Source organism: Thamnophis elegans, chromosome 11 (genome assembly GCF_009769535.1).
Source record: "Thamnophis elegans isolate rThaEle1 chromosome 11, rThaEle1.pri, whole genome shotgun sequence".
Taxonomy (NCBI): Eukaryota; Metazoa; Chordata; class Lepidosauria; order Squamata; family Colubridae; genus Thamnophis; species Thamnophis elegans.
Genome location: NC_045551.1, coordinates 22,615,431 through 22,627,446, shown reverse-complemented (window position 1 = coordinate 22,627,446; position 12,016 = coordinate 22,615,431). Strand labels below are relative to the sequence as shown.

The following is a 12,016-nucleotide window of genomic DNA, read 5'->3' as shown; positions in this document are numbered from 1 at the left end:
AGTGATAGTCATAGGTTACTAATAAGCAATCAAATTATACTAGGAAACAAATTATTGGATTTTTAAATTATTGGATTTTTTTCAAAGAAACTCAGTATGTGCTTCCTGATTATTAAAAGTGCAAATTCAGTGTCAATGACTCCTGACTATTTAAAACATAGTCTAAGACAATTTAAAAAAAGAATCCACACAGAATAAAACTATTTTAAAAAATCCTAGGCACAATAAATAAAATATTATTTTAAAATACATTAAAAATATAAAAGAAAAAAACCCAGCTCACTTACCAGCAGGCAGGCACTCCAAGTCAATCAGAATGATATAGATGTTAATATCTGCGGACCACCAAAATTTTCTCACAGACCACCAGTGGTCCACCACGGACCACTGGTTGGGGACCACTGCTTTAAAGCAGAATCTGCAGAGGGGAAGCAGGAAGACGTTTCCTAAATAGAACGCCCCCTTTAAAAAAAGTAAGTTTTTTTTAATGACTCAATGCAGCCAAGTTCATTATATGGCATCATGCAAGCCTTGTCACATCCTATTATGCCATCATCGCTAAATCTCTTTAGAAAGTCTACACGAATATAGTTTGTAAATCCCCCTATATTGGTCCTTTCCCATGACTCCTGATGCTGGCAGGTAGACTGCCCTTGCCCACAGAAGCTCAAGAGGAGAAAATTGGATAAAGCACCCCTTAGTCATGCTGGATGAAAATTTAAATTTCTAACTTGCCTCTTTTTGGAGTGGAATGGGGGCATCAAGGCTGCCCAGGAAGACCAGCAGAATAATAATTTAAAAAAAGAGATAGACTTAATATGATAAATAGAGAAATGTGTAGAGAAATGTAAAGAATGAAGAGGGATGGATGGATGAAAAGGGGGAAAGATGGATGAGTTTTTAAGGGTCTGGGGCTGCAAAACAGGGGTTATTAATCTCTCTCTCTCTCTCTGTGTGTGTGTGTATGTGTGTGTGTCCAGCCTTCATTCCTGCTCACATCACACTGGATGCACAAAAAGAGCAGTCAAAAATGTGTGTGTGTGTGTGTGTGTGTGTGTACCATTTTTACCAGGAACAAAAGGGGAATTGCTAGTAGAGTCTTTTATTTACAGCTGTTAAGTGCTCGGTTACAGCAATTAGGAGATCTCAGGAGGAATGGGGGAACCTAGGGAGGGGGCGCGGGGGAGGGAGGGGGATCGGAGATCACAAGGTAGGAAAGAGATAGATTAAAAAAATAAGAGGGGATCGTACGCCCCCACCCACCCACTCCCAACCCCATCTGACAGAAAGAGACGAGAGAAGAGCAGCGGAGAGAAGGAAATCTCCTCCATCCCCCCCCCCCCGCCTCTTCCAAATTATACACACAGACACTGCCCTCCCCATCCCGCAGCCCCAATTCCAGCTGCACCAATTCAAGCTCCCAGATCTCTCTTTTTTTTTCTCCACTGACCCCCCCTCAACCAAACAAACGAGCAAAGGAAATACAAGAAAAGCAACTTTTTTTAAAAAAATAAAGAAATAAATGAAATCCAAGGCACGTGAGGAAAATCCCCCTTTCCCCTAATTCCCACTCCCCCCCTTCCCGCCTCTCGATCCATTTGGGGTGGATTTTTTTATTTGCAATAAATCCTGGGTTCCCCCCCCCCTTTTTTTTTAAACGAAGGAAAATGACAGATCTTCTCCCCCCCTCCCACCCCCCCTCACCAAAAGGAAACCAGAGAAAAGCAACCAGATCGAAAGGAAGGGAGATATGATCGTGTTTGGAAGAGCAGGAGGGGAGGGAGGAGCCTCGCCCCTTGTCGGGCACTGCAAGCAAGCTGAGCGGAGGGAGGAAAACCACTGCCCTCTAAAGGCCACATTGGGAACGACACTTCAGAGAAATAAAAACTTTTTTTAACGACGTCCTTTTTAAACCCCAATGGACTCTGGGGACTTTGTAGAGAAATTTGACAACACAGGAAATAAAGTTTATCGGAAACTACAGATATTCATAAACTTTCAAGCTGCAAATTCATCAGCTTGGAAGCATGGCTCTGGAGGATTGCTGCCTTAACATGCAGCTGCAAAAGCAAGATGCATATGGAATTCATGAATGAAAATGTTTTGAGGACTTATACAATAAGCCCATGTGGATATTTAGTTCAACTGGCTGAACAGTAAATATGCCATTGAAGGACAGACTACAGATAGTCCTCAATTTATGACCATAACTGAACCCAACATTTCTGTTGCTAAGCAAGACAGTTAAGTGACTTTTGTTCCATTTTACGACTTTTTTGCCACATTGTTAAGTGAATCATGCAATTCTTTAGTAACACGGTTGTTAAGTAAATCTGGCTTCCATTTTAAAACATACTGGTTGAAATATGTTTTATGTAAGTCAACTTAATTAGTTAGTTTCTAAGAAAAATTTAATCTGAAAGGTGACATTTAATTTTTAAACAAAGCTCGCAATTGAGGCTGTTAGAACTGCATTGTGTTTAGCACTTGTAGATTTCACTGACAATCTAAAGCTGTAGGTACAGTAAATAAATAAATAAATAAATAACTTGGTACCGTATGACAATGACAATTAGACTTGTGTTTCATCATTGCCTGATCTCACAAGATTTCATCTTCGTGGGATAGATATTGATGAATGTGCCACTGGCAGAGCAGTTTGCTCTTTCAATCGAAGATGTATCAACACATTTGGAAGTTTTTATTGCAAATACCAGATTGGATATAAACTGAAACACCTGAATGGCAGATATGACTGTGTAGGTAAGGATTAAATTTGCTTTTGCCTATATTATGGGAAGATTGATACATCTTTAACTGATGTATTCAGTTAACATTTCACATATGTGCACAAGAATTACCGTTGCTGTATCTTTTCACAGTATAAAGAAACTGCTTTATTTTCCAATTTCCAACTTCAGCAATACATTTTACTTAACATTTCACATTTCCCTTTTTAGATATAAATGAATGTATAGCAAGTACACCAAAATGTAACTTACATGCAGAATGCCTGAACATTCAAGGTTCCTTCAAGTGTAAATGTAAACTGGGCTATAGAGGCAATGGTTTTGAATGCTCAGGTAAGTTGAAGAACAGTAGTTTAAAATATATATATATATATATATCTAGTCTCATTCCAATGTTTTTCACAGATTTTTAAAAATCTAGGCATTTTTCAGAATATGTCTTTTCCGATGAAGGGTATTATACTCTTATTTTATGTTTAAAACAGTGGGTCACAGCCCATAGAAAGACATTAAATGAATCAACTCAAGCAAAATGAGCTGACTGATGTTTTTTGTTTATTTTGGTGGGGTTTTTTTTTTTTGCATTTTTGGACCTGCAAAATTAAGAGACAACACTGGGATCAGGTTTTCCTTTATTGAAAGAGTAAACTGCTTGTTTAGGTTATTCTATTTGCATTACTTCTCTCCTGTGGCTCCTGTTGTGGCCATAAGCCATCAGGTCTTTTGAAGGCGTGAAAGTTGAGCCTCAGGGTGATTGCCTCCCCAGCCTTCAACAACAAATCTCTGACTTCTTTTATATTGCCTATGAAATTTTAAAAGCAATGTTCGATAATTGGGAAAGTGTTTTTCCCATTTCTTCTTCAGGGGATTATTAGAAAATGCAATCCCCTTGTGGTTATATAATCTTGCAAGTGCACAACATTTTCTCAATAGAGAACTTTCCGGGAAGGCAATTGCTGTCTTTGAAATAGATATGACCCTCTTGCTTGTCTATTGCTAATTAATTTTAGAAAATTGCAGCTCTGCTCAGTTATTTGGATTACTGTATCATATATGCAAGAAAAAGGGGACTGTAAAGCACTGTGAAACAGTACATAAGTCTAAGTGCTATTGCTATTGCTAAAAAAGGAAAACAAGGAATAGATCTGCAAAAAATAAAAATAGCCTAGAACACTTATCTTGGGTACATTTTATACTAGAGAGGGTTACCTACAAAGTTGTTTAGAAATGGCCCTGATTTCCTGCTAGTTGCTATATTTTCCTTTGCCTTACAATTGGCTAGCAATGAATAAGGATCTTAGTTTGGGGTTCAATCTCAGATCTATATGGAGATATTCTGCTTCACTGGTCAAACATCGTTTGTGGGCTTGTTTATTAAAGCACTGGAGATTTATCTTCTTTTGCTAAAAACAGATTTGTAGCAAATTAGGGTTTCCTCTATCATATCCTGAATAGATTCAGTAAACCGTATCTGTTAAATTACAATATGTTCTCTTATAACTTCTCTCTCTGGGAAAAAGAATTCAAGTGGACTAAACATGAACATTGTATTGTCATATAGACATCTGGATAAAAGTAATTTGAACATATTATCCATAGGATGGAGATATGTGTGATTACTTAAAAAGAATCTTAAGTAAGTAATAACATAACATTGGCATGTAGACATCTGGATGAAAGAAATTTGAACATATTATCCATAAGACGGACAGATTCAGGTTTTCTCTTGCTAAAAACTGTAGCTAACGCTTCATAAAATGAATACAGTATTGCTAATCAGTAATATTGACTCCATACTGCTAATACTAATACTGAAAGTGAAATGCATTCATTGGAAAATCATGCTATTGTTTCTCTCATATTAAATTTTGAATATATTAGATTTAAAAAACCATAGAAGTATATGCTCATTTTGATTTTATATGGATAATAAATATTTTCCTTCATAGTTGCAATTTTAGTCAAAAGAAGAACATAAGAAATATTCAAAAATAAAATACAGAAAACGCTACTATCTCTGTCTTCTTTTTTCAATCATATTTGAACTACAGACATCAGGATTTTGGAGAAATTGGGGTGTCCCAATGTCAGATTGTTCCAAAATCAAGATGGAATAGTTTTACTATGTGTATGATAATTTGGACATGTTTTGTTATTTCTGTTTCCCTAGTTGCTCATGAAAATTCTGTGAAAGCAATTCACAGAATGCCTGGCATTATCAAAGAGAAATGGAAGAAACTGCTTCTTCCCAAGAAAAATGCAAAAAAGCATGATGACATAAAAAATACAATCCCAGCATCTAAAGCTCATGTGAGTCCTTTAGACTATGAAGATGACTTGTATTTGGAAGGTGCCTTCAGTAAATGGGGGGAAAGCACTGAAGACATCAGAAAAGACAGAAAAACAATAGAACAAGAAAGTGTTGAAGAAGAAGAAGGAGAAATTGAACATCTCAAAAACCAGACTGTCCATGAAAAGAAACTCAGGGGAGATGTATTTTGTAAGTGTCACTCTCCCCCCACAAAAAAAAATCCATATGTTTATGGCAGTTTTTGATAGCACTCATCCAATAAATTAAAGGCAAAGCACTTTAAACATAAAGTTGGTAAATAGATCCTGCCAAATAAGGAGACACAATATTATGCCTTTGTTATATATTATATTCTTTAAATCTCATATAAGTTAGTATTCTGTACTCTAGAGTAGGGGCCCCAACCCCTGGTCTGTGGATGGTACTGGTCTGTGGTGAGCACGTGAAGCTTCATTTGTGCAAGTATGGGATTAGGTTGCATGCATCCTCTACCCCCCATCCACCTCCATTGCCAGTTCGTGGAACCAGAAATGTTGGGGACCATTGCTGTAGAGCATTTCTTATATCCTGAGATTATAGCTATAATAGCCATTAGGGTAACTGGGTATTAAATGATGATCAGTCTGAAATGAAACTTTGCAGACAGCTGCAGGAGAGCTGAGAAGAGAGAGCACAACCACAAAGTTCCTCTATACTTATTCCCATAATGCCAATATATTATTTTTGCCTCAATACACCCATTGATTTTCCATGCCCCTGATGGCAATTGCCAGAAGTATGTGAATGGACTTTGATGGCTGATTCAACAAAGCTGAGAACAGGTGAAGAAGGCGGGGCTTAGCAGTGAGAAGATGGAGTTTTAGGCTACTCCTGAAATTCCTCTATACCAAAGGATTTTTGGACGGGTTCTTTGAACTCTAGCTGTCCCGGAGACGACAGTGAAGGTGGGGAGGGACCCAGGACCCCAGAGATATCCGCAAATCTCTGGGGGGGGGTATTAACTCCTCGTGCCAATTCCTTTTTGGATTAGCTGCGTGCTAACTGAAACTGCAGGTTGCCCCTAAGAATGGAAGAAGTGATGTCATCTGGTAAGCTGATTTTATTATCCAAGAGAGACTGTTCGTGTTAAAAAAATTAAGCTAACTGAATCCAAAGAACAGGAAGATTTAGCGGCGAATTGGCTCTTTCTAATGGATTTATGACTGGTGGTTACTTTACTTTTTAAATGCTTCAAGAAACTCCGCGACATCCTCCCCCCTCTGAATCTCCCTAAGTGGATCGTAAAACTTATCTCCTACTAATTAGCCCGTCACGATTCGACATTTTTATTACTTTACTATCTAGTTCTGTTTACAACTAGATAAGATTGACAGCCTGTAAGAGACTAAAAAAAAAGTGCTTCGAAGCCTGTAAGGAAAAAAAAGAGAGCTTCTATTTTAACTACGACACATCATGGCGTCCCAAAATACCCCTAAGATTTCATTTCAGACTCTTTTCTCTGCGTGTAGAGGACTCTTTGATTCTTACCAAAAACTGGAAAGAAAACTGGATCAATTGATTCTAAAATATGAAGTTAAAACTGAGATCGTTGAATGCTTAAATGTTCCTGAAACACAAATGGAAAATGTGAGAAATGGTGTCTGGTCTATCTCAGAGGAAGAAAGGAGGGGGGAAGCTATAAAGACGATTCATTTAAAGAGACAGTGTGCAGGAGGAATGGAGAATCCACCCTTGAGAATTAAAGTTAATTTGGGAAATTTTATAAGCCTAGGACAACATTATTACTTCATCACCGACATTCAGAATCCAAAGGTGCCGAAATATTTTTGTTTGGATTTGCTTATGGAAACATTTGGTAAATTTATCCAACGAATGGCTATCGGACGGAGGAAATCTCGTTGGAGGGACACAGGCTGACAGATGGGACAATACAATTTAAAATTAGCTAGATCAGATTACTTCAATTTGTAATAGATATAGCTGAATAATGACTGATATGGATAGCAATATATATAATTTGGAACTGGCTGATAGATTGATGAATATAATTGAAAACTAGTTAAACCCAATTGCTTTTTCGTGTAACAGATATTGCTGAATAATAATTGATATTGATAGTAATGTATATAATGTGGAGTTGATATGATAACTAACAATTGGATATGAGAAAATACCTTTAGATTATACATAAAGAGTATTAACTATAATAATTAGCACTATTAAAAAACTAAATAAAATCCATACAATCAAATGTTAATCAATACTGGGAAAATGTTATGATATATGATATAATTGAATATTATGGATGTTTAGCTAAAATAGAATATGAGGATTTGATGATAATAGAGGATTTTACAAATAAGTAAATGAACTGCCAGCATGTGTTATGGACTAATTCCTTAGCATAGCTAAGGATGAAGGATGTTTAAATAACCATAATAATTAAAACTGGAGGTATAATGATGTTGATATGGTAAATATTCGAGTTAAGATATCTGAATTAATAGGAGCTAACGGAAGAGAAGCACCAAAACATGTTGTAACCAGTTGATATACTTCTTATTTTTTCATAATAGACACCTGTGTTTTGTTTTGTTTTTCTGATTGTTGTTTTTGTCTTTTTTTTGTATTATCTGTAATTGATTGATATATTAAGAAAGATGCTGTACCCATTTTAAACTAAAACTAAAAAACATTTAATAATAAAAAAAAAAAACAAAGCTGAGAACAGACCATAGGTTATAGTGACCACAGCCTCAGAGGAAATATACTCATAGCAAAAGGAACATAGTAGCTTTTTTAAAATGAATGTTAGTATTTAGCCACCCACAAAGAAACAGTGGGTGCGCAGTAACAATCTGCCCTAAGTCTCAGATGCTGGATTCCACTACTGCTAAAGATGAAGGCAGATCATAGCATCTTCTTAGTTGTTCTCTTTTTTAAAGGAGACTGATGTATACATAACCTGGCTTTGCTAAGGCTCATGACTTTGTATCTCTGCCAGATATGTTCTAGGATTTCTTCCTTATATGGGTCAAAGTGTCTTTGAACCAGAGGATTATAGCCACACATGAGATAGGCGGCTATATAAATGGAATTATATATATATAATAATATAGAATGTATTGTACTTGTGCTGATAAATAAATAAAGGGAGATTTATCATTTTATTTATTTATCAGCACAAATACAACACAAATGTAACAAAAAGGCAACAGTTAAAAAAAATTGGATTTCTGTCTGGATGGTCTCTTGTGACGAGCCGATGGACAGAGAATGGAAGTAGTGAACTCTAAATAAATAAATAAATAATATAGTATATTATTATATATATATACACACACACACACATACATACATACATACATACATACATATATGTATTCAAGCCGGCCTAGCCTGAATAAAATAAATTTTAAGTATTAATTTTAATTTAATTTCTAAATCTCATTGTAAATGTCTATTTGGTTTTTTGGATATTCTTTTGTAATGGGCGGCATATAAGTCCAATAAATCTAAACCTAAACCATATGTTGTATTTGTGCAGATAAAAACACACACACACACACACACACACACACACACACACACACACACACACACACACACATATATATATATATATATATATATATATATATATATATATATATATATATATATATATATATATATAGTGTCACAACCCCTGGTATGCCCAAATATGGGATGTTTATCAGCACAAATGCAATATATATATATGTGTGTGTGTGTGTGTGTGTGTGTTTTATTTGTGCTGATAAATAAAGGGAGAGTAGTATAGATCTATTTCAAGATCTATGATCAAGAGCTAAATAGCTTGAAATAGATCTATACTGGTCTCCCTTTATTTATTTATCAGCACAAATAAAAAACACAAATATAACAAAGGCAACAGTAAAAATATTGGGTTTCTGTCGTGATGGACTCTTGTGACAAGCCGATTGACAGATGATGGAAGCAGTTAGCTTCCTCCCATAATTGGGGCTTACCAGGGGTTGTGATTATATATATATATATATATATATATATATATATATATATATATATATATATGTGTGTGTGTGTGTGTGTGTGTGTGTGTGTGTGTGTGTGTGTGTGTATTTGTGTGTGTGTGTGTGTGTGTATGTATTGTGTCACAAACCCTGGTATACTAATCCTTTCTCTGTCTATCGGCTCATCACAAGAGACCATCCAGACAGAAAACCATTATTTTTACTGTTGCATTTGTTGTATTTGTGTTGCATTTGTGCTGATAAATAAATAAAGGGAGACTAGTATAGATCTATTTCAAGCTATTTAGCTCTCATCAGCTAGCCATACCCTTACTGAGATTCGAACCTGGGCTGTATTACATATTAGGCAGTTGTATTAGCCACTAGGCCACAGGCTCTTTTATTGAGATTGGCTGTAAGAGAATCTTCCAAAGTTGATTGTGCTACACCTCTTCCTGTTTTTGAGTCCATGCCCTCTTTTGGATTTTCTCCAAACACAACAAACTGAAAGCATAATTTACGTATAAATTCAAAACAATGATCATGATTGGCAGGCTTGTTTGATGAAAAGCTATGACTGACTTGCACACTACACTTGTTTTCATTTTTTTAAAAATGCTTTGTTGAATAATTTGCAGATAACTGAGTTGGTCCATTGCACAAAGCCATAAAGGTTTATTTACAATTGCACATACATTCTGTGATGAGTTTTCTTATATGTTTTTTTTTGTAATTCTTCATAATGTGAAATTTTCTGTTGGATAACGTGTGTGTGTGTGTGTTTAGCATTGATACTAATAATGTATGCTTTAATAAATTAGACAGACTTCCTGGGGGCGTGGCCTGTTGCCGAGGAGGGCTCCACCGAGCTCCTCAGAGATCTGGTCTGTATATCTAAATAAGATCATAGATAGCACCCCTTTTTGGCTAAGAAAGGGGCAGGGAGTAGCTCTGTAGGCTAGGGTCTATTCGTGAGCCACAGCCTTTTTCTTTTTTTGGCTGTGGATAGAGATTAGATCCAGCCGGAGCGGAGCTTTTATCTCCAGCCAGTTCTTCTCAGCTGCCTTTTTTTTTTGGCAGCCCCAGACAGGCTAGCCCCCCCCAGGACAAAACAAAGTTTTTTTCAAGCTAGAATTGATACGGGCGGGTCCCACCCCTGTGAGATTTATGTTTTTATTACTATCTTAAATACCAGCACCATTTGTCTTAGAGACTTCTTTGTCTAAATGGATTTCAAAATGGCGATTTCTCTCCGTGGATGATTGATAGTGGATATACTTAGCTGGTTTTACCTTCCTGCAGACCGCTCCTTAACAAAATAAACTCTTCTTCTTTGGAAACAGAGGGGAGCAAAGCGCTGCTTACTTGTTTATTTATTATGGCACCCAGGTCAAAGAAGCGCCTTGCTACAAATGTGTCTAAAGAATTTAAAGAATTTTTACTGGAACCACAGCCTTTGTCTCCTACGCCCTCTACTGGAGAACTTTTAACACAGGAATATTTCTTTAAAATGTTTAATGATTTTAAACAAGAAATTAAGGAATTTGTATTGGAACTATATGATGATTTAAAGTCTAAAGTTAATCAAATGAAGGCGAATACGTTTGCAGCCGTGTCTGCCCTGTCAGATTATTCTGCTGAAATAGAGAACAAATTGGAAAGTTTGGAGAAGGCTAATTTTAATTTGACTACCAATATTCAAATTTTACAACAAAAAATTAGAGACACTGAACAACAGCTTATGATGATAAATTTTAATAGGAAGGCATTTGCAATAAGAGTCAGAGGATTCCGTGAAAAGGAGCAAGAGAATCTGAAAAAGACCTTTGCTGAAGCCTTCAGCCATGCGGTGGGAAGCCCGGGACTTAATTTTGATTGGCAGATTCGGAAAATCTATCGCCAGAACTCATTGATAGCGGAACAGCGACAGCTCCCGAGGGACATAATTATACATTTCTCTACAAAAGAAGCTAGAAACGCAATTGTGCAAAAGTTTCATAACAACAGTCTCCGAGTTGATGACCAGGACCTGATTGTCTTCAAAGATATACCTTTCCAGATGTTGAAAGCAAGAAGGGACTACACCTTTTTAACTAAAGAGCTTAGGAGTCAACAGATTCGATACAGATGGGAGGCCCCTGCCGGCATCACGGTTACATTTAAGAATCAAAGATTTCGTCTTAACTCTGTTTCGGAGGCTCAAGATTTCTACTGTAGGACTTTGAAGGCGGGACTTCCTGACTCACTTGGAAGAGAGGAGAGACAAGCGGAAGGAGAAGGCAAACGACAGGCCATGTGGCTGCAAGATGGAGGGGGTAGCCTTTCCTCCCTCGGAGAAGCAGAAAAACGGAGATCGAGAATTTAGACATTTCAAAATATTCGCCAAAGTTAAGGACTGAATGGGGGTTTGAGACCTCTCTCCGGTAGAAAAAGCGGACTAATTCTTATCAGAAGGGAAAGCTGGGTGAAACTACTTTGAGCTAGATTTTAAATTAACGTTAGCATAAATTTGATAGTGGTAAACATTAGACAAGCAAGGGATGAGGGTAAAATATATGTGGAATGATTTACGTTGTTTAAAGCTTATTAGAACAGAAAGCCGGTTGGGATTATCTTAAGATAGGTGTAAAAAGAATGCGGAATGATTTATGTTGTTTAAACTTTGTTAGAAGGGACTATTTTAAAACAGAAGGTTAACTGACTCTTGCTGAAAGTATTATTTGAATATGTGGAATGATCCATGCTATTTAACTTTTATTAGAAGGGAAAGTTGGTTGAAATTGCTTTGAGTTAGATCTCAAACAAATGTTAGCATAAATTTGATAGTGGTAAATATCAGACAAGTAAGGGATGAGGGTAAAATGCATGGGGAATGAACTACGTTATTTAAATCCTATTAGAAGAGAAAGTCGGTTGGAATTATCTTAAGATAGAAGTTGATT

The 12,016-nt window shown here is 36.5% G+C and overlaps 1 protein-coding gene across 1 annotated transcript in view; it reads left to right on the top strand.

Annotated features, from left to right (window-relative positions):
- EGFL6 (EGF like domain multiple 6) overlaps nt 1-12,016 on the top strand; it is a 33,047-nt gene that overhangs the window by 16,287 nt on the left and 4,744 nt on the right. The window contains exons 5-7 of the mRNA XM_032226157.1: nt 2,629-2,763; nt 2,961-3,083; nt 4,921-5,250. Of these exons, the coding sequence (XP_032082048.1) occupies nt 2,629-2,763; nt 2,961-3,083; nt 4,921-5,250 (588 nt within the window). The remainder of the gene's footprint in view (nt 1-2,628; nt 2,764-2,960; nt 3,084-4,920; nt 5,251-12,016) is intronic.